The 25102-nt window shown below is 33.2% G+C and overlaps 3 protein-coding genes across 6 annotated transcripts; 1 reads left to right on the forward strand and 2 right to left on the reverse strand.

Moving 5' to 3' along the window:
- The first annotated feature begins 4703 nt into the window (after positions 1-4703).
- Positions 4704-8866, forward strand: LOC144575528 (2-C-methyl-D-erythritol 4-phosphate cytidylyltransferase, chloroplastic-like). Its single transcript, XM_078325702.1, has 13 exons — positions 4704-4852; positions 4979-5071; positions 5145-5227; positions 6097-6165; positions 6480-6535; positions 6635-6714; positions 6810-6892; positions 6962-7039; positions 7749-7817; positions 8032-8100; positions 8186-8232; positions 8335-8425; positions 8662-8866. The coding sequence occupies exons 1-13, from the start codon at positions 4804-4806 to the stop codon at positions 8731-8733; spliced, it is 939 nt and encodes a 312-aa protein (XP_078181828.1). The 5' UTR covers positions 4704-4803; the 3' UTR covers positions 8734-8866.
- A 561-nt stretch (positions 8867-9427) lies between these two features.
- LOC144575687 (succinate dehydrogenase assembly factor 2, mitochondrial-like) lies at positions 9428-12353 on the reverse strand. Its single transcript, XM_078325919.1, has 6 exons — positions 12335-12353; positions 12014-12124; positions 11562-11657; positions 11082-11208; positions 10535-10603; positions 9428-9844 (listed from the first exon to the last, which is right to left on the reverse strand). Exons 2-6 carry the CDS (start codon positions 12097-12099, stop codon positions 9701-9703), a joined length of 522 nt encoding a protein of 173 aa, XP_078182045.1. The 5' UTR covers positions 12100-12124; positions 12335-12353; the 3' UTR covers positions 9428-9700.
- Positions 12354-14112: 1759 nt separating this feature from the next.
- On the reverse strand, positions 14113-16898 carry LOC144575529 (Class I peptide chain release factor). Of its 4 annotated transcripts, XM_078325705.1 has the most exons (7): positions 16558-16898; positions 15931-16006; positions 15385-15515; positions 15226-15296; positions 14789-14870; positions 14448-14514; positions 14113-14304 (listed from the first exon to the last, which is right to left on the reverse strand). In XM_078325705.1, the coding sequence occupies exons 1-6, from the start codon at positions 16879-16881 to the stop codon at positions 14494-14496; spliced, it is 705 nt and encodes a 234-aa protein (XP_078181831.1). In that variant the 5' UTR covers positions 16882-16898; the 3' UTR covers positions 14113-14304; positions 14448-14493. The 4 variants fall into 4 exon arrangements, with proteins under 4 accessions (XP_078181831.1, XP_078181829.1, XP_078181832.1 ...); XM_078325703.1 differs by lacking the exon at positions 14448-14514 and having other exon boundaries at positions 14125-14304; XM_078325704.1 differs by having other exon boundaries at positions 14289-14514.
- Positions 16899-25102: the final 8204 nt, after the last annotated feature.

Raw genomic sequence — 25102 nt, forward strand, 5'->3', positions numbered from 1 at the left:
TGCCAAGTCACACATATGAACCTACATGCCCATTCCCTTTTTCCCATGAGGCCCGTGCTTCTTACTAATTCCCAAGAGGCAGTTATACACTGGAATTTCTGTAATGCATTTAGTTTTCTCACATTGCACCGCTGGTACCAATAGTTTCTTATGTGCAATCTCATACATGAAATTCATGCTCAAATATGCTCAATTTAAAGAATTTCATCTTCATAACTTATTTGTTCACATAGACTTAGATCTCTGCTCTCAAGTATTACTCAAAACAACAAAATCACAAGCTATTAATAGCTATTTGTTTCTTCTCTTCTAAGTTTAAATTACTTGGGGACAAAAAAAAAAAACCTAACTTCATGCACCTTTCTACGGTACAATTTAATAAAAAGTTAAAAACCTTTGTACTGTTCTTAAAAACGCCTTTGTACAAAACAACTCCCAACTGAGCAGATCAATATGACTTCTGAATCTATATTGGCGGTCATTGTTGAGAAACAAAGCAAGCTTCCAACCATGTCAGATCAGTAGTCCCCAGACATCATCATCCAAAATATCTGAGGTTAAGGACAATTTGTATGCTTCATTATTAACTAAAAGAGCAGGTACAAAGTTATATTTTTCTTATATAGGAAAATACATATTAGTTGATTTACCAATGCAAAGTTATATGGGATCTGTATTTCTTTTAGATCTCAAAATGTGTCTTATACATGGGATGGCCTTATATAAGCTCTGATACAAAGTACATAGCAGCTGAAACTAACTTCCAGTTTAGTGCTAATTACAATTATACCTTAAGATTTAGTGGGTCAGATATGCCTCTTCTCATCTTCTGAGATAGTCACTCCTAACTCTATCATCAAGGTTTTGTTGTATTATCACTCTCGAGTCCATGTGAATTCCAGATGCATGTATTTGTGTTGGATGCAACGTGAGAAGAGACAATAGAATGCAATGAAGAGCGTTGTCTGGGTGACGAGACTAGTTGGTCCATCATTTTGGCAGGGGTTGCTAGAAGGAAGAAGTGATTCAATCCAAAGGGAGAGAGCATATGAGAGAGCCGTGAATTGACAGAAGAGAGAAGAGTAGGAGATGGCTCTCAATTGCTGCTGATGAAATCTTAATGGAGAGCTCCGTCAAATTGAGATCTAGCTGATCACATCAATCTTACAAAAATGATCAAACAGTTTCTTTTAGAGAGAGGGGGTGGGAGAATTTGTATTTTTGTAATCAAGGGTAAAGTGGGTAATTTATATATTTAAAAGAGAAAAGGTTTTTGTCCACTGAGTTTTGTCCACCATTTGTCCACAAAGCCTTATTCACCGTCTCTTAACTCATTTTAACGAACCGGTCCCACCTTGGGCTCTCATCTCCACCTATTTAAACCTTCTCCGATTATTCATTTCCTTTTTTGAATCTTTCCTTCCCGATTATTCATATCCTTTGTTAGGCGATTTTCTTCCTTGCTGAGGCGATTTTCTTCCTTCCTTGATCTGCACGATTTCATTCAAATCAATTTCGCTAGTTCATTCAAATTGATTTCGCTACGTTTTATAGATGGATCAGTGAACGACTTTATAGATGGATCTGGACGATTATAGAAGTTGTTCCTTCCCTGATCGCTACATTCCTTCCCTGATCACTACGTTCCTTCCCTGATCGGTGAACGACTTTATAGAAGTTGATTTCGCTACGTTCCTTCCCTGATCGCAATTTATTTCGCCAGGAGTTCTGATCTTTAATCAGCCATTTATTTCGCCAATGCCACCTATATCAGAGAAAAGTAAGGAACACAAATTTTATTGTATTAATAAATCTTTTATTTTTTTATTTAATATGTTTATTTTCGGCAGCGTCTTCGATTTTTTATACATGATCGCAATGGAACCTTCAATCGTGGAGCGCGATCGAATAGAAGTTGTTTTTGTTGAAGAGCACGGCAAAATTCAAATCTAGTAAATTATTTTTGTTGAATTTGTTGTTTTCATTGTATGCAGTAACAGATCTAGCATTTCAAATGAAATCTAGAGGAAAGAGATGATAGAGAGGCGATATGGAGTATTGATCTGTTAATTTTACTGTATTGCCCCGTTAATTTTACAGTATTCATCTTGTCGAAATCTGGAAGAAATAGATGATAGAGAGGCGATATGGAGTATTAATCTGTTAATTTTACAGTATTGCCTTGTTAATTTTACAGTATTCATCTTGTCATTTTACAGTATTCATCTTGTGAAAAACTGGAAGAAAGAGATGATAGAGAGGCGATATGGCGTATTGATCTGTTAATTTTATAGTATTGTCCCGTTAATTTTACAGTATTCATTTTGTCATTTTACAGTATTCATCTTGTGGAAATCTGGAGGAAAGAGATGATAGAAAGGCGATATGGACTATTGATTTGTTAATTTTACAGTATTTATTTGTAATTTTATAGTATTCATCTTGTAATTTTACAGTATTCATCTTGTAAAAATATAGAAGAAAGAGATGATAGAGATGCTTCTTACTCATGCGAACAATATTCAATTGAAAATTCTACTGTATACAAGATTCAATTTTACAGTTCTGCTGATTCAATTTTACAGTATATAAGATTCAACTGTAAATTTTACTGTGTAGAAGATTCAATTTTACAGTATACAAGATTCAATTGAAAATTGTACTGTATACAAGATTCAATTTTACAGTATACAAGATTGAATTTTACAGTATACAAGATTCAATTTTATAGTATATAAGATTCAATTTTACAGTATACAAGATTCAACCCAGTGCGGACGCTAATAATTAACTCTAACTGTCAATAACCGCTAATAAGTAACTCTAACTGCCAATAACTTCCTATAACTGTAATTTCCGAAAGTACAGTTTGAAAGTACATTTATTTTGTCATGTTGTGCAAGTTGCAATCTTTTTCTAACTTTCTTGGGACCACTTCAAATAGTTGCTGGATGTTGTATGATTAACTGATATATTTTATGGGATATATTGTATAATTATACAGCATTTAGAAGTAATTTTACAGTATTCGCGCAAATCAAAGCTGTGGACAAATGGTGGACAAATGGTGGACAAAAAGCTGTGGACAATTAGACGCTTCCTATTTAAAATGAATTTTATTAGAAAAATCAGTGAATTGGGTAAATTTGTGAGTTCTTAAACTTTAGAAGGGTAAATATGATATTATGAATTTTAGAGGGGGGAAATACGTAATTTCTAGGTTTTTGAGGGGGATACAGGAAATTCCCCCATATTTAAAGTATGGTTCAATCCATATCTTGAAGGGTATTTTTATAACAAAGTATATGATGCCCCGATTTTCACTGAATGAACTGTGTAATTTTTGTGGGTTCAAGTATCTTTTTTTTTTTTTTCTTTTTTTAAATTAGCTGGTAGAATTGCTGCCTGAACTTCAGTTTGAGTAGCAGGTTTGTTATGTTTATGTGATCTTATACATGCACGTCTACTCTACCTGAAGTGGCAGCTGTGCGTAGGCATGCTTTCAGTACAGTATAATAGTTTTGTTTTTGTGGATGGTGTTTATAATTTCTCATATTTATGGTCATACTCATACAATCATCAACATTAATATAGAATATCTAATTTATGTCTTTTATATGTGGTAAATCTAACAAAGACAACAAAAATATTATTCATAATTTTTTTAAAAAACATTTATAGTACTCTGAGTGTGTTTCTTAATGTTTTTAATCATTTGGACCTCATCTATGATCATAAGGTCACACAAAGTGATAGACAAAATATAGTTTATGTATTTTACATGTTTATATATTATCAAGTAACGGATATTCATATCTCTTGATTTTGGGGCTTGGTTTCATAGTACTTCGCAAGTTCGTAGTATAGCAATCAAAAGTTTCCGATCTCTCGAATCGTTTGCGAAACCAGCGGTTGTCAGTTTGTGCCTGATCAGCGATCTCTACATCCCAGCAACTCAAATGAATTTCTAAAAAACGGTTAACTACTTTATAGAAAATAATATTTCTAAAGTTTTTAACTCTCATATTTCTGAAATTAATTTTAGAGTTTCTATTAAGCAACATCAGTAATAAATTAAAAAAAAATAATAATTTGAGTCAATTATTTAATCAGTATAAAATTTAAAAACAATTTTTTAATAAAAGACTTTCATGCATAGTTTCTAAATAAAAAACTATTTCACATTTCTGAAACTGATTAGCAACTGCCATCAGATGGTCTCTTCCAAAATAAAAAGCTGGTAATTTCTCAACCAGAATCATACCATCAGATTCAAAACGGATGGTCTCTATCTGTTCACTGTACTCGCGACTCGCAATTATATTCGTATGATTGGCCTGTTGACATTAAATAAAGTACTGTGGATTTCTGCTACAGTTGTTCAACTTTTTCGTGCTCAGCCCGTGCCGCAGTTTTTCTTGCATCTCACTCTCTTTTAAATAACAGAATTTCTCCCCACGTGCCTCAACTCTGGCAAAATGTTTTCAACAGAGCAGTTTTCGCTTCATGCAGCGCTGACCGCTGTTTTGATTTTTATAGTCTGTATGCTGCATAAAGTTAAAACTGCTCTGTTAAAATCATTACCCCTCAACTCTCCTCGATAACACACTCCCCTCTCACTGACAAGCTAACCCCACACTTTTGCTTGACCAGTCAATTTTTCGTCCTACCTATTTTTCTTTGGTTTCGCTTATTTAATCTACAAGTCAAGCTCTAGTGCTCTACTCTTTCGCTCTTCTTAAAGAGGGGGAAAAACAAAAATAAGACTAACAAGGCAGAGCGAGGGACCTCGACCTCTCTACAATGGCGCTTCTACAAGGAATTCCTTCCATATCTCGGCTCCTCCCCCAAGGCAATTCATTTTTAAATTTGTTTTTCCTTTTTTCTATATAATATTTGGGTTGGAATTGGGTTTCTTTTGATTCCAAATTTTAAGAGAGGTTCGCTAATATAACCCATTGTTTACTAATTGGTACAGGATCAATTGGTGGAATCGATTCCAGATGTAGCATAATTTGCAATTTGGGGATTTCCGGAGGAAAACAAGTGAACTCCAGTGCATCCTTTCATGGTATAATTACTTAAGATTGGAAGAAAAGAAAGGAGTTCATTCTTTAGAAAATTTATGATGTTTTAACTTACAGGTGGGAAAAGTAAAATATTCTGGAAGATGTCAAAATATCGGAAATCGGGCATTTGTGCAATTAAAGCTCAAGAAGGTCTGGAGGTTAGTTGGGTCAAGTTCCATGATTTTATTTTATAAAAGAATAATCATGTTGAGGTTAGTTGGCTCAAAATTCACACGGTTTTCTTTTACCTTTTACTTTTCACGAATTCACACGGATGAATTATGGGCTAGCCCAAAATTCCATTACCTTTTATGCTGCTGGATTGATTAAAATCACGGTATGGATCTAGTCAAATGGAACTTATTTACGTTGTTAATTTGTTACGCTGCTAAAGGATTTTCCTATTATAAGTTACTATTATATTAACAATTTTGAGCTCTGATATAAGTTTGGTTCCTGTATTATTAAAGATCGATGGTTGATACCATTAGTTGCATTATTTGAGATTCGAATCTAAATAGTTTACGAACCAATTTCAAACGAACTATACCTAGTTTGAGTCTAAGTTTGAATAAGATTCGAACCGAACTGGTTTGATTTGTTTTAGAACGAACGAATTTTGAATCAAATTAATTACGAACTTTTTTTAAAGCAAACTCAAATCGAATCACGAACTATGAACTTTTTGTGCAGCCCTATCTGCACCTGCCAAATGTGGGGATTAATCATGAGTAAAGAAATATCATATATTCTGATAATATACTGGCAAGTACCACAAGTGCCAGTTTGAATGATTCTTATCTGGTCTTTTAATGGAACAAATAAGGGTTAAATAAGATTTGATATGGCCTTCAATATTTACTTAATATAAAAGAAAACGAAGGATAGTTATTAGTTGCATATTGGTATCATGTTGCCACTTGATACCATCACAGGACAGATTTGGAATTGGTATTAGTACCAGCTGGCTTTACCTTGAATTTGTATGAAATTTTGGTACTTTAATTTATTTTATCGGTTCTTCTAGGGTTTGGTGGTGAAGGAGAGAAGCGTCTCAGTGGTGCTACTGGCAGGTGGTAAAGGAACGCGTATGGGGGTAATTTTGTCCCTTTTTTTCTTCTTATATCTTATACAAAATTTAACTATATTGTCATGTGTGGTCATAATATGTGTTAGCCTTTGCCTGTGAGCTCAATGAAAAAAGAAAAAGAAAAAAAAAACATGTGTTTTGTGCCATTAGCATCAGTGGAGACATCTGACCGAGGAATAATTTACTTTCATACATGAACCAGAAATATCTTGTTACCAGTCGATTTTGGTACAGACGAGTCTTTTTAAGCCCGGTGTGTGTATATGCGTGTGTGTGCATATTACTCATTCCTTAATTTACTTCTATGCAATAATGAAAAGGCTAGTATGCCGAAGCAGTACCTACCTCTCTTGGGTCAACCGATCGCATTGTACAGGTAATGTTCTTTACCTTCAAAGTAAATTACAAAATCTCTCTCTCTAATGTAAATTTAACACACTAATGACTGTTTGGTTTGCTTTGTTCGATATATCAGTTTTTTCACATTCTCTCAGATGAGAGAGGTCAAGGAGATCGTAGTTGTATGTGATCCCTCGTACAAAGATATATTTGAAGGTTTTCCTTTCTTTTAAAATAGTAATTTGAAAGGATAATTAGAGCTTGCTATTTTGCCACAGTATCTCCTCGTTATTAAATAATTTAATTTCCAGATGCTGGTAAAAATTTGCAAGTAGATCTGAAATTTGCGATCCCAGGAAAGGAGAGACAAGATTCTGTCTATAATGGATTTCAGGTTTGACCCCTCTATTTAACCAAACGGATTTCGCATTAATTCAAGGTTACAATAGCAAATTCCTTGTAGGAAATTAATAGCGGCTCAGATCTGGTATGCATTCACGACTCAGCCAGGCCTCTAGCTTTGCCTGTGGATATTAAAAAGGTTTACTATTATTCTTATCAATAATTCGAAGTTTTTATTTCCAAAAAAATCAGTTTTTACAGGCAATCCAAGTTACCTCTACTTATAATAATATCTTTTTAAGAGAACATAAACCCGTCAAGTTACTGAAGAAGCATTACAATAAAAAGGAGGCCTATTTTAATTTCTGAAATTCTTCTCTGTTATGGTTTCCCTGTAAAAATTGAGTGAGTCTATGGTACTATGCATATCACGGGTTGTTACCGTGCTACGGCTCTATATTCGAGTTTTCAAATCATAACGATCGATCCGAACCGTTCATCTTGTTCTCCATATTAATATGTGTTTGGAGACCAAATTTTACATTTTTTTGAAAATTTTTTACTATTTTTTTAGATATTTAGAAAATCACTTGATCTGAAAATTCTGGACCATTCAAAAACAGTGATTTTCAATAAATCTAAAAAAATAGTAAAAAAATTTCAAAATATGTAAAATTTGGTCTCCAAACACATATTAATATGGAGAACAAGATGAACGGTTCGGATTGACCGTTAGGATTTGAAAACTCGAATATAGAGCCGTAGCACAGTAACAAATCGTAATATGCATAGTACCATAGACTCACTCGTAAAAATTTACAGGGTTTTTCATAACCATACAGAGCAAAAAGTGTATCCGTAACTGCACTAAGTATGATTAAGAATTTAAGATTAATTTTCTTCAGTAGGTAATAAAAGATGCCTGGATTCATGGTGCATCTGTGCTAGGGGTACCTGTAAAAGCAACAATCAAAGAGGTACTTGTCTAATTTTTATGGTTCCGATTTTTAGTTTGATTGTGAGACTTGTCACTGAAATATGATTTCTGCTTTCATTTCTGATTTCATTAACAAGTCAACCGTCTAATTTTATATTTCCTAGCAAAAGTAAATAAAAACCTGGCCATAACTTCCATGTTGGAATGCTTCATTCAACTCTGACACAGATTTTATCTGCATGGGTATCTTTCAGGCCAATACTGATTGTTTTGTTGTGAAAACCCTAGACAGGAAAACACTTTGGGAAATGCAAACCCCCCAGGTACAAATGTTGTTTGGTTTTTCTTTTCTTATTTCTGGTTAATTAAATAATTTGTTTGCCTTTCTGATAATCAACATGCTTGTAGGTAATGAGACCTCCTTTACTAAAAGCTGGCTTTGAGCTTGTTAACAGGTCTGTCATTTAAAAATACCACCCTTGTATTTAAAAAGAACATAGAAAATCTTTTAATTTTTCTCTGATAGAATATTTATTGTGGACACTTTCTGACAAAAGGGATGGCCTAGAAGTAACAGATGATGTGTCAATTGTGGAGCACCTGAAGCACCCTGTTTTTATCACAGAAGGTTCTTATACAAATATTAAGGTACTTCATTTTCTCGTACTTCATCCTCCCGAAAGGATAGTATAAATGTCAACTATAAAAATATTTGTTGGTTTCACTTTTATTTTTATTAGCTCAATCAAAAGACAATTTAATGCCTTGACACGTTTGAAATCTTCAGTTAAATGCCAAAAGAACCCTACAGTTTGGTACTAATATCTGGTTTAATTTTAGCTGATGAATCCAGTATTAACTGGTAAATTTTTGATATATTGCAGGTGACAACTCCTGATGATCTGTTGTTAGCTGAGCGCATATTAAATATGAACGCTGCCGCTGTACCTTCTTAGTTTAATTTTCGTTCTCTGGAAAAAAAATAAAACATGGTCAACTTCTTAGTCGACCATTTTTTGATACAGTATTACGTTGCAGATGTTGATCATTCATCAACTTAAAAAACCACCTCAAATTCCTAGCTACTTGTAGTATTAAGAACAGGTTACAATAATTAATCACTTTAGAAATTGAATAACATTAAATTGAAAAAGTATGATCCTTTTTGTTGAACTTTTGGTTTTAAGTACATTATGCAAAATAAAAGAAGTGGTATTCCTCTACTAATTAAATCCGACTATATGCATGATTGTTACGCTAAGAATTACCTCAGTCTTCTGGGGAAAAAAAACACAGAAATGGCAAACATTAACTGGGATTTGTTTTTAATGTTTATGTTATCACAACAAATGTAATTTAACCAAAGGAAACAAGTAATTAAGAAAGAAGGAACTAATGTTGTTCGGAGGACTGCTCCCAAATCCTTTTACAACTGCTGCCATCAAATTTGCACAACGATTGGGAGAATTAATTAAGAAGCAAATAAATAAAGAGAAAAGTAACATAAAATTGGAAGATTGGAGTTGAGAGATTTCGGAGACAGAAAATCAGGAAACAAGATAATTTCTCACAAAAAAGAAAATACTTCTTTCAAATAGAATGTACAGTACTTCTATTGCAAATTTTATTTGAAAAGTTGATCAAAATGTATTGTATTTAGTTTCATCAAATAGTAATTTTCAACGTCGAATATAAATCAAACACTCATATACAATCAGGCCATAATATTCGATATTCACAACTCACAAGTGAGTTTCCACCCAATATGTTTTTGCTTGAATATTAAGAACAGTAATGCTACATGAAAACTCTAACCGTAGGATCAAGTTCATCAAACACAAATGTACTTTATTTTATTCAGTACCATTCTATACCATATTATAAACTGAAACAAAAATTACTCTTAAACAAGGACAAGGACAATCACTGGTTTCCAAATTTGGGGCCATCAAGGCCTCTCTTATCATCCCATCCTCTCACCCATGGTTGACCCGGTATTGATCTAGTCGCTGGGTCTGAATGCTTACTCAGGTTTTCAATGACCTTTGACTTCACTGCATTAAATACCTACTTTCATAAAAAAACAAAAAACAAAAAATAAATAAAACAATTGCAGCAAGGATTTCACGGAGGAAAAATAAATTCATTTACATTGATCACGGTTCTATTGCAAATTTCAACCACATGTACGTACTAGTAAGGGCTAGTTCTGTAAACCAAATTAAGTATAATGTAATACTAAACTAAAAAGGAAATGTAGGGTTCTAAGACCCTAGAAAGCAACTTGATTGAATGAAAATAATGGATTATGGGAACTGAATCATATTTATTTGAGAATTTGACATAGATCTATTAAAATTGCAAAACTGTAGTTGCTATCTATAAAATATACATATTATGCATTAGGTGTATAGTTGAAGGTTTCGTGCCCATGTATTTGAAAAATCAATTTTCAATACTAAATCCTTGATGAATAGCATAAATGGATTCAAATTAAACTTGGTGTAATATGCAACCTATCTCTATAACTGCACATCTTTTCTTTAATATCAATTCTTGTGGAGTTGATTGTCAAGTGATTATATCTTTTATCAACTCAACTTTGTTTCCAACAGTAAGGTTTGATTAGGAAAAAAAATGAGGTGCTAATTGCAATATGTAAATGCATCTTTTTTTTGCAAAAACTATTTAATTGACAGTCTTAGTTTGCAAATAATGAAAAAAAAACACAAAGTTGCTCAGCAGAGTTAATATTACGGGATTATTGTTTACAGCATCTGGTGGTTGCTCTTGGCCAGTGAGCCACTTCCACAAATCTGGATTTTCCTGTAAATAACATAAAAAGGTTCAATCTGACAAATAATATAACAACCTTATAAAGTAAGAAAAAAAATCCAAGATCATTCTATCAGTAATACTCCAATGTATAATGTATCATTATACTCCAGAAAACAAGACTCATCTGACGTGCCACTTTAAGATGAGCCAAATATCATAGATAATATTTTCACATAATTCTTAAAAAAGTACCAATCACCTCTCTTTTTTTTATCATTTTGCATTGACAAAAACAGTGAGGAGAAAAGGGTATTCTGGGTATGTCTTGAAGTAAAGAATTACAGAAGGTTTTGCAAGATGTATTTCACACTTTATAGGGGTATATGCTCTTTTGCTTCTTAGCATTCTAGATGATACATCTTACTTTTGAAGGGTATGACAGTTCTGACATTTTGGAGTACTATACCTGAAATTGTGTCCGCTTTTAACTAAGTTAAAATTTGGTAGTGATTTAAGATTACAGTACCAGGTCAAGGACATCAATTAAGGCTTTAATTCGTAACTCATCCATAGATCTGATATTTTCTTCAACCCAATTGCCCAATACCAAATCCAGCTCAAGAAATCCTCTCTGTTTGCTTCGATACACCAAACTACATTTTAAAGTTTTCAGTAAAAGAATCGCATTGAATTTGCATATACATCAAAAAGGTAGAAAGAGGATTTGCTTGCTGATGGGTCTTTCCTATTCACTGTATATTAGTCTCTACAGATGGACCAGTTGGTTTTTCAGGTTTTCTGAGATTATAATTTGGATATCTTGGGACAGTGAATGGGTTTATTTTGATGGTTGTCCTGGTGTTGCCACAAAGCAAGGTAAATAGATGACAGCCTAATAACACCTATATTTTTTAATAAACAGTGATATTTCATACATACCTCACTGGGCACCTATCATATAAAAAGAAGTATACACAATACAAAAAATCACAATTAAACATTATACCTGTTAAATAGGCGGCGTTTGCTCTCCTCATTAGAAAGGTCAACCTCATAAGAGCCACAATCAGTGGATAAACGAGAGAGCAATCCATATTGCGGCCTTATTTTTCAAATTAAAACAATTACAATATTAGTCTTACACAAACTTATATTTCACTATACAATATGAGAAGCGGCCGGCACCTTTGATTCCTGGGTAGATTTGCTAAATACATGGTACGGTTCAATAACGATGAATTGCGGTTTTGGCTGCAATCAAAGTACATTACCTTTGTGCAATTTGGCTCCAAATTATAGCCATTGCACAGAAGGAAAAAAAAAAAAAAAAAATCTAATTTGGGTGTGCTTACCGTAAATTCATGCAACCAAGTGAATTACCTTACAACCGAATGTCAAATATAATAAAGAGGTGATGGATAGGAAATGAGAAGCTAAAAAGAAAGATAAGCATTTTACCTAAGGGGAGAACGTATAGAATGGACAGCACCGACTAGGGTTAGGTTTTGCTGGAATAGAACTAGCGCCCTCCTAAGCATCGCCATTTTTTGGGTCTGATCGGAATGGCCTCTACCTCCAATAAAGAAAATAGAAATTGAAATTTATCATTCAGAAAAAATATGCATGTAAGAAAAGTACACCAATAAGGGAATTTCATCTCTTTCGGGATTTGAGGCTGACATTCTACAACCAGAGAAAAATATTCAACCTAGTAATTTGAATAAGAATCGTTAACAGTAACACCCCAATTAAAATAATAAAAACTAGAAATTCAAATACCCAACAAGGAAGGCAGCGAGACGGAGGAGAGGCGGCGGCGCGATCGAACTGAGTGTTAAAACGGGGCAAGGGGAGAGAGGGCTCAGACTCAGAGGGGAAGAGATTGATTCCGAATTAAAACTTTTTAGAAGAAGAAAATTTAATTTTGTAAACGGGAAAGCATGTTTAAAACCGCCTGTGTGTTTGTGTAATTCGTAATTAGATTGACATGTTAAATATTAAAACAGAATTTTGTTAGGTTAGGTCCATTATTTAACTTCAGTTACTCTTTAAAAATTTTGTAATCACGTCCTATTTCTTTTATTTTTAAGAAAAGTTTGTTTTTATCCTGAGCTATCATATTACGTTTGCACGTTTGTAATCAAGTCCTATCTCTCAATGCTCTCCATTGCACATTTTAATACTGTTGCCTGTTGGTACTCTCTCTTTATTAGTTATTCACAGAGCAGCCACAGGGGTCCACTTCTCTCAGTCTTAATTACATTACACAGAGAAGCGCTCTTTTCTTGAAAAAAGCGAATCAGCCTAGCGCCAGTTTTAATTACTACTGTAAAAGAACCATTCCCAGTTTTTTGGAGAACTTTGTTTCAAAGCCAGTGCTAAGTAGAAAAAATTAGGTGTTCTGTTCATCTTTCTTTCCCACGTAGCGATTTAATTCTACGGGAAACAGGTATATTATTTTTCTTCTCTGGGTTCCAATCTAGTGTTCATTAGATGAAAAAAAGGAAAGACAAAAGGAAATCAATTGTTCGTCCTTGTTCTTTCTGTGATGTAATTTTATTTAAAATAAAGTTAATATTTTTTTGGTAACTTATCTGACCACTGATTGTTATTTGTTAATCTTCATTTCCAGGGTTTGGCTGTGACAAGGCTGGATGGCCTCATTGGATAATTTACCTTTATTTGTACTCTGATTTCATATTACTATTACATAGTTTCCATTAGTATTTAGGATTCTTTTATGTTCTTTGTTTTCCTTTTTTTTTTAGTTCAAAAATTTCCAGAAGTTATGTATAAGGTTCAATGCCTTGAAAGGATTTTCATCCGAGTAAAATTTGGTTGGCTGTTGCTGGTATTTATGCTGATATTTCCTCTGGAGGTAGCTCTATGAAGTTGTCAGTATGTTTTTGCGTATGATTCGCTATCACTGCGGAGAAAAGATTTTGGTGCCATTTTTGTGTGCAAAGGTTTCTGATTGAGGCCTGTAAATATTATTTAGACCTGAGCTATGTCAGGACTAGAATAAGAACATATCTGATGTGGTCAACTTCAATTACCTGTTACAGAAAAGGTCGATTTATCGAGCTTTGGGTTGTAATTTAGGGTTTGTGAAGGAGAGATTTGCATTTCACAATACGAATATTCTAAAGATCGCATTTAACCAATATGTGATGCCCTTGAGCATTCAAAATGGCACAGCGTTCTCTCTGGTTCTGCTATCGAGCTCTGAGTTTCCTGTGTTTTGTTATGTTTTATCAGCAGATGATACTTGTGATGTTTTCAATTACAATAATTGATTCATGTATAATGATTATAATGGCATGGCATTGACGTTCAAAAGTGTATTTCGATGGGATAATTACAATTCATTTTACGCCTTCATATTTTTGCTGTCGAGCTCTGAGTTTCCTGTGTTTTGTTATGTTTTATCAGCAAATGATACTTGTGATGGTTTCAATTACAATAATTGATTCATGTATAATGATTATAGTGGCATGGCATTGATGTTCAAAAGTGTATTTCGACGGGATAATTACAATTCATTTTATGTCTTCATATTTTTGTGATTTTCATTTTTCCAAAGCATCTCATCACTGAATATCAATCCGCTGCCACAGAATCCAATGGCGTACATGTGAGACCCGCGCAAGATTTTTAAGGGGGATTTCGGGGCCCATTTTACAGTGCTTCAATGGCACACAATGCAATTTGGTAAAAATCTATGGCATGGATGTGAACTCTCCCATCACCTACGGTAAATAAATAAAAATAATAATGGTGTTGAGGTGTTTTTCAAATTTGATTGGGAAGATTCATATAAACTCGTGACATTATACTTGCAAAATTGTTCGACTTGTCAAGAAAAAGATTAAGAAATATTAATCCAATGAACCTGGCAGTCTGATTTTTCAGAAAAAAAAAAATTGTTGCCAGCTCCATCATCTCAAAGGCTTCAACCCCTACAAATTGTAAACATGATGTTGATAATAATCGGTACTAGGTAGTATGGCACTCAAAAACTTTTACGTTCATATTTTTGCTTGTAGCACCATAATAATTTTACAGAAAAATAGAAAGGCATCAGCTATCCAGCACACAGAAACAAAAAAACACATGCTATAACAATTCTAAAAAATACATTGGGGCAAATACTTGCCAAGTGGTGTTTTTTTGAGATGGAAGTGAGTTGCTTTTATGTCAAAAAAATGTTCCCAAAAAAATTTGAACAATTACCTTTAAGGCCCTTATTTCATTTACAGCCGAACGAAGAGAATCATCTGAAAGAATCAATCTGGATAAAGCCCCTGTGCTTAACCTGAATCAATGGTGTTAAATTTGGAAAAAAAAATAAGGATAAGAATCGAGCCAGATATGTATGCATGGATGGATATAATGCATGTACTAGCAGTAGCAGTACATGATGCATACTTTTCAGTCCATTCCTTGCGTTGTTTTTTTTTTCTTTTCTTTTTTTCTTTCAGGTTAAGACCTATAATTAAACTCTCCTTTCTTATTGTTGACATTTGGTACCGCTATGTTACTAGCTTTCCTTCTTTTGCATTTCAAACAATTTTTTTTTTGTTTATCCACATTCTACTAACAAACTCCATATGCATATGACATATGAGCTAGTAATTAATCAAAGAAAAAAGTAAAGATAGCTCAAGTACCCCAAAATTTTCGCAGCTTCAGAAACAGAGCCTTCAACAGAAAATATTAAATCGAGCAAAGCTTGCATTCCCTGTTTAGAGGAGTTCATCAGGTTCAATCTCAAACCCAAATATTGTAATGCAAAACATGTCAAATAAAAAAAGAAGCAAAGAACTTACTGGTATAAATTTAGGATTATTTGGTCCAATTTGGGACCCCACATCAGATCCTCTAATAGTAGATTTTAAAGGGAGAATTTGAAGGAGCTCTATTGGAGGTGAGTACGTCTCAAGGTCAATTTGATTCCTGACTAACTTGTTGTTAAGGAAATAAAGTAAAGAAAAATCAGCATAGAATCACTAATGTAAATGGAAGTATTAGCTGCTACAGCAAACAAGATTGAAATTCTAGAATTGAGATTAAATTAAATTTGTAAAATGTGTGAACAAAATGAATAAAAAATGGTAAGCCTTCAACAGAACAACGCAATCATTTTTCCTTAAGAAAATCTATTTTGCATTTTTCAAGCTTTGATTAAAAGAATAACACAACTGGAACTAATTTTAGTGATTGTTCTGTCCATTTGAACTTTAGAAAAACCAAACTAATAAAAAGCAACCTAAAAGTGTACTAGGTTTTGAAAGAACCAAATGCATCCTTCTGAGACAAAGCTCCAAAACAAGAGAAAAAAATGGTTGATGGACTATGTACCAAACAAAGATCACCTTTTCGAGCTATTAATGCGCGTAGTCGAGATAGAGCTGATGATCGATTTTTGTGCTGTGATCTATCCTCAGCTGCCTATGAAACAATACAAGTATAAGCCAATTTGGTCGGATATATAAAAATGCAAAAAAAAAGGGAAAAGGGCAGTTAATTTTGCAGAAACAGACTAAAAATCAGTATAATTTTAAGCGTGAAACTTACGTAGTAACACATCAAAATCTGAGATTTTTATCATCATATGCAGAATTGTTTTTTAAAAACCATAAATAAAAAACAATATTTTAGCAAACCAACTTGATTGCTTTGGTTTCGAAATGCCATTGCGGTCCGAATTTTTTTTTTTTCCGGGACCGAAATGCCATTTCAGTCTGAGGTGTTTTCACAAGTTTTACCATCAGTTTCTTTATCGAAATCTGTGAAAATGGCATTTCGGTTCTTATGGTTTTTGTAAAAACCAAAGAAATCTAGTTGGTTTGGTAAAATATTGTTTTTAAAAAAAATTATAATATGCAATAATAAATTAAAATGAAACCTTGTTGCAAGTCCTAAACTAATTCATAATTCACTTTTGCCAATTGATTGGTTTTTCAACAATGTTACTGAAAGAAGTAAAAGGGAAACAAGACCTGAGCAGTAATGCCAGAAGGGAGGTGCTTGAGACGAACAGCCGTCTCTCTCTTGTTGCGGTGCTGACCACCGGGCCCCGTCGACTTGTACGTGTCCATCTCGCACTGTGCCATCAACTCATCGTCTGACAGTGTCAGATAGTTGATCTCGCTCGTGCTGGTCGAAGAAGGAGAGTTGGTAGAAGGGGAAGTGGAGAAGGAGAGAAGAAATAGAGATTTAGTTCGTGCGAGAGAGATTTGAGGGGATGGAGATAGGGTTTTGGGCCTGGGAAATGGAAGGAGAGCTTGTCTTAGAAGGAGAGCGCGAACCCCAGCCATGGCCATGGAGAGGATTAGGAAATAACAAAAAATGTTTATGAAAAAATTTCTTGGACTTCATCTTTCAATGAACTTTTGCGGTAAAGATATTTACAGAGTAATTTTTACTTCATACAGCGCGAAAGTCATGTACAAATGTACAATGGGGTTAATTTCTCATATACAATGCAAATTTAGCTCTATCGTCTGGGCTCCGTACGCTGCATGAAAAAAAACTACTCTGTCAAAATCTTTACCCAACATTTGCACCATATCAGAAATGGATCCATAAAGAATATGGATCTGCACCGTTGGATCCGCTTTAAGCTCCGTGCGGATTAGATCCACACTAATAGTCAAGAGCCCTGAATGATAAACTGTGGCTGGATTGACTCCGTTTAAAATCAGACGTATCTGGAACCCCTAAAGGTACTCAACTTCTGGGTTTTGAATCAGAACCGTCCGAATCGAATCAGTCGCTCGATATCGTCTCGGAATTCAGATTCGTTTCTCGGAATGTGTGTGCTCCACTTCGGATGGATTGTCACGGATTTGAATCAGATGGTCCTGATTTAAAATTCAAAAATTAAGTTACTGAATCTGAATTCATATCGGAAATGGGTCCATAAAATACATAAATTTATTTTTATCACACTCCTTTATTATATCTATCTTTCAGATCGTTACAATAATCAGATCAATTTTCCGAAAATTTTATCAACAACTTATGTGCTGACTTGACATTATTGTCTGAATCCTCTGCATTACCTCACATGTAATACACGGAGCGCCTTTAAAATTCGTGCCAATAAGTAACGAATGGATCGGATTCGAACTCACTGTTTGAATTGAAGTACATTGGATGATATGAATTCCCTCAACAAATTAGTCCTCCCAGGTATCTTACTGAACCTGACCGAAACAGAAATTCACATCCTCTCAGGTTACCGGACTGAGTACAATTGAATTGGATGATCCAAAATTGTTCTTTTTAACTTGGCATGAATCTCAAAGCTCAAATAATCCAACATTGTAGCAATTTAGTGAACTGGATTTTTACAATACAACAAATAGATATTAAAAAATCGTTTGAAGCAGACGAAAATGTTGGCAGCATTGCTTTCTATTTGACTGAAATTTCAAAATTGTCATCCTGTTTCTTAAAAGATGTTATGGATAATGCTTTCTGAATTTTCAAATCATCTCTCTCATACTTGTATTATTCCTAACTGATGCGGTACTAGTTTTTCTAAATTAATTGTCATCTGATTGATGACTCATGACTATACTACCAGGAAGAAGAAAAATCATCTGTTCAGAGTATAATTTGAAAGAGAAAAGCTAAAATATTCTTCTCAATAAAATATGTGTTTTAAGAAGTAGCATTTCAGTTGAAGCAAGTTTTCTTGAGGACTAAAGCGAAGTATGCATTTTAAATGTTGCTAATGTGCATTTTAGTTGCTGCGGGTAGGGGTGGCAACGAGATGGCTCGGTCCGAACTAGGCTTCAACTTAGCTTGTTAATTTTAGATGACCGAGATACAATCAAGCGAATTGAATCTAGGGCATCTGACTAAAAACCTCAGCTTGAAATCGTGACAAGTCAGCTCGAGCTAGTTTGCGAGCTGACGAGCTGGCTCGCTGGATCTGACTAGATCTTTGTTTTAAAAAGAAAATGAATTATACAAACTTTTTGGATCGAGTTGAACCGAGCTAAACAGTATAAAATGCACACAAATTCATACAAATTCACAAATTGATGTCTAGTCGAGCTAGCTCGCGAGCTGGGAAGCAAGCTAGGTTCCAGTTTGAACTCGTTAATTCTGAACCGAGTTAGTGGTGAACTGACCCGTTAACAACTCGATCCAGTAACAAGCAAATCAGGTGGAAGTCATGATCGAGCCACGAGGTACGAGCTTTTTGCCACCCCTAGCTGCGTGTGTGCACTTAGACCGTAAAGAATGTCTACTTTGCCTAATTAAAGCATGCATTTCGGCCAAAGTGAGACTGGAAACAAGTATTAAGGTTGAAATAATATTTGAGAGAGAAAGTAATTGTCACAATAAATCTCCTCTCTTTTTTTTCCTGGAAGTATATCTAATAATAAAGAAAGTTAACAGTTATGAACGTTTTGAGCATTTTTATTGATTTTTTTTTTCAAAAAGCATGTATGATACTTTATATTTTAATTTTTGAGATGTAGCGTAATTTTTAATTTAAAAATATTTATTTTAAAGAAATTACTTTCTCATTAATTCTATAGAACCACGTGTTTACTCGTTCTTTCTTACATAATAATAATTGATGACGTGATCACTAAAATAATTAAAAAGTTGATTTCACCAATGCAAAGGTTTAGAAATTAAGATTAACTTAATTCTATTTAATGCTTGACAATTTTTTTTTTCAATTTCTCTGATATATATGCTCTTATAATTTTCTACAGAGGTAATATGGATTTCTATTATTTATCCCTTTTTATCCCTTCAATACATAATTGAAATTGAAAAAACAAAAATGTGTAACTACTATATTTCTATTAGGCCAAATGTATTTAAAAAGGGCACTGACAGTATATTAATTTAACAATCATGGCAACTGTAAAGATAAATATGCAATTTTGTAATCTGAACTTTAAAATGTGCTATATTCTATACTTATATGATGCACATGAAAATTAATTGAATTTTATGTGAGTTTTATCATTTATCAAGCGACTTAAATCTTATGATGGTCCATGCTTAATAGCAATTGATGGAATAGCACATGACACTAAAATTGTGTGAATCTGATATATCAATTCATACGTCTATGAATATTTTTTTTTTCTATTTTTATTTTTTCTAAATTAATTTAAAAATGTATCGTTAAGATTGTTAAAATATTGATTGTCATTTGTCAAGGATCCCAAGTCCCAACCCTTACAATAAAAGTATGAATATAATTCAGATATTTAAAAATAAATTACTAATGTACATTCTAGTAAAGAATAACATCTAAATATATTTTTTTTTTCATTCATAAATTAGATCTAATATTTTTCATAATAATTTTGTTGATTACAAAACATATATCATATTATCAAAATATTAGTCACTAATCATATCATAGTGTTATATTGTTCATCAAAAAAAAATATATGTGGAGAGATCAAGTTACAACAATTTTTGAGTTACAACAAGTTACAACAAGCATTTTCTACATTTTCAAAGTCCAAATCGTCGATCCAAACCGTTAGATGTGATCTCTACAATAAAATGTGCTTGGAGACCAAATTTTACATTTTTTGGAATTTTTTTATTATTTATTAAGATAGGTACAAAAACTAGTCAAATTCAGACCATTGAATTTTGTACTCATCTTAATAAATAGTAAAAAAATTCCAAAAAATGTAAAATTTGGTCTCCAAGCACATTTTATTGTAGAGATCACATCTAACGGTTTGGATCGACGATTTGGACTTTAAAAATGTAGAAAATGCATGTTGTAACTTGTTGTAACTCAAAAATTGTTGTAACTTGATCCCTCCTCTAAATATATATATGTAGTTTAATAAATCATTGCCATTAACATATAATTTAATAATTAATTTAAGAACATAAAGAACATTTGTTGCGGTTATGACGTACCACTGTACCAGTGGATGTCAAGAGAATTCACTTCCCCTCAGGTTACTTGACTTAGCACAATTATAATTGGACGGTTCTTTTAGCCGGACAAGAATCTCAAAACGGACCCCTACAGTCTCCACAGGAACTGGATTGAGTCTGATCCGGAAGGGATTAATCTGGCCCGTCAGTTTCAATTTGCTTGAGTCAGGTTCCTGGGAGGATACGGATCCATGTCAAGAGGGGATTCGGAAAATTGAGATTGAGGTTGAGGTTGTGTTAAGGCACTGAAAAGGGCTTTAAATCAGGATCGTCCGATTCAAATTTGAGATAATTTGATGAATTCGAATTGTGAAGTAATCTCAACCGACGTATTCAAATTGAATGGTCCCTATCCAAAATCCAAAGATTGAATTGCTTTAGTGGGATCATGAAACAAGCAATATATTAATTTTGAAAAAGAAAAGGAAAAAAAAAAACTGTCGGAGTATAGATTCAGTGGGTTCGGATCCTCCGTATTAATTACCTCGTCGTTTGATCTCATTAAAATTCAGACCAATCCGGTCCAAGTATGCAATGCACAAGACTTATTTAAGATTCGTGCTAATATATAATGAACTGAACGGATTCAAATTCAAATGGTAAGATAACTTAGGCGATATGAATCCTATATTCATTTGCATTGTCATTTCCTTTTTATAAATGTCTGAGTCAGTTGTTTATTATGTTGTACTTAGTAAATCCTCGCAATTTTCCAAGATTTTAAGTTAGGTTGCTGGCAATCTGAGTCACAAAATTCGTGAATTATCCGTGAATTAAATCCGAATAATTCATTTTTTTAATGCCGAACGGAACACTGAATTATTCGGTTCACCGAACTTTGACTGAATTAAACCCGAATAATTTACGAATTTTTTCTGAATTTTAAGAATTATTCGCAAACTTTTTCCGAATTTTTCCCATAGTATATATATATATATATATATAGAGAGAGAGAGAGAGAGAGATGGGCTATGGTGCATTGCAATGCATGGAGGAGTTTGTGCATTGGATCATAAATCTAAAATTCAAAATTCAAATGGCCGATCCAAACCGTTCATCTTGTTCTCCATATTAATATGTACTTGGAGACCAAATTTTACATTTTTCTGAATTTTTTTACTATTTATTAAGTATTTTACAAAATTGTTGATCTAACGGTGGCTGCTGATTTTACTGTTTTGTTAAGCCACCGTTGGATCAACAATTTTGTAAAATACTTAATAAATAGTAAAACAATTCAGAAAAATGTAAAATTTGGTCTCCAAGCACATATTAATATGGAGAACAAGATGAACAGTTTGGATCGGCCATTTGGATTTTGAATTTTAGATTTATGGTCCAATGCACAAAACCCTCCATGCATTGCAATGCACCATAGCCCATCTCTCTCTCTCTCTCTCTCTCTCTCTCTCTATATATATATATATATATATATATTTCCTCTCTTGCAGGACTGAGATCTCTAGTTCGAATAATTCTGAATTATTTCCAAATTATATACCCGAATTATTTTCGAATCACAAACTTTTAACCTCGTCGAATCGAATCCGAATAATTCAGTTGTCAGTATATTGGCAATTAGGCAAAGGGCCGTACTTGCACCAAATTGAATCCCCTTTTGCTCCATCTTGGAATAACAAAAATGTTTTTTTCGTGAATATGTCGAATCATAAGTGGGATGAGTGTCATATTTTTTTCAGTACTGCAACTTCTTTATTAAAATTTTAAATTAAAATTAAGATATTAGATTGTTGGTCTTTTTTTTAATTCATGAATAATGCATTAACATAGAAGTTCATAATTCTTTAAGAATTTTTTTTTTTGTGTACAAGATAAGAGGTCAAATGATGGGCACATTAAAAAATGTACCTATTTTAGTTAATTTAATATGCGCTATAATTTTGCGTAGAGAAAATCATTAATTATGTATTTGCCTGAACGCATCTTTTATGAAGAAGATCGAGATGAATAGATTTAATTTTATAATTGAACATTAAGTTTCTGACTCGATGCAAAATATTTAAGTTATGGCAAATTTGTAATAAGATTCTAGATGTAGCATCAAAAACCCCAAATAATGAATTACTTTGTTAAATTTAGCTTGAGCTCTGTTTAGGGCTGCAAACGAACCGAACCAAATCGAATCTGTCCTAGTTCGAATTCGAATTCGAAATAATTTCGAATCAAACCCAGTTCGAAATTGAAATAGATTTCGAACCTGAAATGCCAGTTCGAATTTGGTTCGGTATAATTCGAACTAGTTCGATTTGATTCAAAATTAGTTCGAAATTGAGAGCAATTTGATTAAATGAACACAACAATTCGAAATTGAACACAGATGGTTCGAAATTGAGGCAGATTCGAAATTCAGCTCGAAATTGAGGCAGATTCGAAATTCAGTTCGAAATTGAGGCAGATTCGAAATTCAGTGCAGATTCGAAATTCAGTTAAACTAGGCTGCATATTTTTATACATATGCTTTTCTTGAGGCAATTCAAAATTACTTTTCTAGATCTATCCAACAATTCGATTAAATGCTTACACAGATGTTTTTCGAAACAAACAAAGTACAATCTAAATACCAATAGAACAATCACTACAGATTTATAATTATTACAAACTCAAATATTATCCTAAATAAAAATCATGTCTCTAAATCAACAGAACAATCACAAATTGATACTAAACAATCCCTAAATTAATACTAAACAACTAACATAACGATCACATTGCTTGCTGTCACATTGCCACCTGAAAATTAAACAACCAACAGAATGATCATCTTCTTCATTAGTATTTTGTGCAAAGGATAGTCTAAATCAGAAATATTATCCAAATTAGCATTAAATAAACATTCCTGGAAATCCAAACAAACAAGGCCTATGATAAATAATAATGATAAAGTTACTAACTCTAAACAAAATAAAATAAGCACATAGGACCCTAATTCCTAGAACAGATCTATAGCCCCAGCAGTGACATGTAATGCAAAACTGACAAAACCTATTCCAAAATGCCAAAAACCAATGCATCTTTCGAAAACCCTAACCCAGTATAGATGCCTCATGCTGCCCTAATGCCAGATTTCAGCTGACAAGTAAAAGAGAAAAAATGGGGACAAAAGTAAGAGGCCACCACTATGATGAGATAGATGCAGTTTGAGTTTCAGATTTCTGATCAGTTTCACTCTCTAATCAGTTTTTGGCACCATATTTTAGACCATAACTTAGGTTAAAGAGCTTACTCTCTAATCAGTTTTTTCCATCGGTATTTGCACTTCAAGGTTCTTCTCTTCTTTGGCTGCTTGTTGAAAATATTAAGAAAAAGAAAATATAAGTGCAAAAGTTATTGCAATATTCAAATAAATGACTAATAGATATTATAAGCATCGTCTCTTACTTGTAAGGTGTGCAATGTGATAACAGAGCCTCTGTTGACAACTAGTTTATTATTTTGAAGAAAATTATACCGCCAATTATTTAAAAAAAAAAAACTAATAATAGTCTATACAAAATTTCTTAATTATCTTCTAAATTGTTTCACTATTCATAATAATTTTTAGTGCTCTCCTACATTTTAAAAATTAAAAAAAAAAAAAACGAATCATACATATCCCAAGCCATATTTCTATCTCAGTACATGGTCATATATATTTTTACATTGTAAAATGTTTATACCTCATTACTAATTATTTATAACTACACTACCGGATTTTATTTTTTTTTAAAATGTGCAATGTATTAACTTTCATAGTAAAATTGTTATCGTTGTATTGGTTTCGTATTTAAGTTTTAATTGCCTGGCATTTAAACTGTATATTTAATTGTTGATAATTCGAAATTCCTTAAACTTAATTTTGTTTGCTATTTTTCTGATTAAATATCTACTATTCATAAGAAAGAATATTTAGATATGTATACTACCTGTGTCCAGTATCGAAACCAACTCCGCTGCTCTCCAAATAGAAGAACAAGACTCTGTTATTCAAAATCTAACTTTTCACCTATTTGCCTATTTGGATTTTGGAGAGCAGCGGAAGCGGAGTCGGATCCCAGAATATCAGTTCCGTTTATAATGACTGAAAAGATAAAATGTTTTTAAATGTTTATAGTTTCACTTTTCACTTTTCAGTTTTCCATCTTTGCCTCTTTGGGGACAAATTTGAGCTGAATTCGAGGCTGAGAGCTGACATAACAAGAAAGGGATGGGAAAAGAAATACGTGGCGACTTAAATTTTAGGGATTATCAGAGGCGAGCAAAAAGGTGTCCGAAATGGGATGACACGTGAATGAAGGAGAGAAGAAAAGTACTGGACCTCTCCAGCCTCACTTTTTTCTTGGAAGGAAAGAGTACAAGAGAAGAAAGGCCTTGAATCAGGGCATTAATCCGAAGAATTTATTTAAAGAGGGAAAATATGTTTCCTCTTAAAAAAGATCTTCAAATAGAAAATCTGATACTGTGTAAAGGAAAACAAGAGAAAGGGAATAAATGCAAATTATAGGTGTGAACTGTGAAACTATTCAGGTTGGAATTTTTTTAGCAGCCTACAAGGAAAGTTTAAACCTTTCAGAAAAAAATGTAGTAGCACAAATAGAGCAA

This window comes from Carex rostrata, chromosome 24, assembly GCF_964058835.1.
Source record: "Carex rostrata chromosome 24, lpCarRost1.2, whole genome shotgun sequence".
NCBI classification, from domain to species: domain Eukaryota; kingdom Viridiplantae; phylum Streptophyta; class Magnoliopsida; order Poales; family Cyperaceae; genus Carex; species Carex rostrata.

Bases quoted from the DNA above. Each gene is read 5' to 3' on its own strand.
- LOC144575528 (XM_078325702.1), top strand. From the start codon at position 4,804: ATGGCGCTTCTACAAGGAATTCCTTCCATATCTCGGCTCCTCCCCCAA. The intron at 6,893-6,961 runs GTTTGACCCCTC...AATTCCTTGTAG, and splicing joins CTGTCTATAATGGATTTCAG to GAAATTAATAGCGGCTCAGA. The intron at 7,040-7,748 runs GTTTACTATTAT...TTTCTTCAGTAG, and splicing joins TGCCTGTGGATATTAAAAAG to GTAATAAAAGATGCCTGGAT.
- LOC144575687 (XM_078325919.1), bottom strand. From the start codon at position 12,099: ATGGCGATGCTTAGGAGGGCGCTAGTTCTATTCCAGCAAAACCTAACC. The intron at 11,658-12,013 runs GTAAAATGCTTA...TTGAAAAATAAG, and splicing joins TCTATACGTTCTCCCCTTAG to GCCGCAATATGGATTGCTCT. The intron at 11,209-11,561 runs GTATAATGTTTA...TTTAAAATGTAG, and splicing joins AAACGCCGCCTATTTAACAG to TTTGGTGTATCGAAGCAAAC.
- LOC144575529 (XM_078325703.1), bottom strand. From the start codon at position 16,881: ATGGCCATGGCTGGGGTTCGCGCTCTCCTTCTAAGACAAGCTCTCCTT. The intron at 14,871-15,225 runs GTACTTGAGCTA...CCATTGATTCAG, and splicing joins GAAGCTGCGAAAATTTTGGG to GTTAAGCACAGGGGCTTTAT. The intron at 14,305-14,788 runs GTAATTGTTCAA...TATTTACCGTAG, and splicing joins ATGAAATAAGGGCCTTAAAG to GTGATGGGAGAGTTCACATC.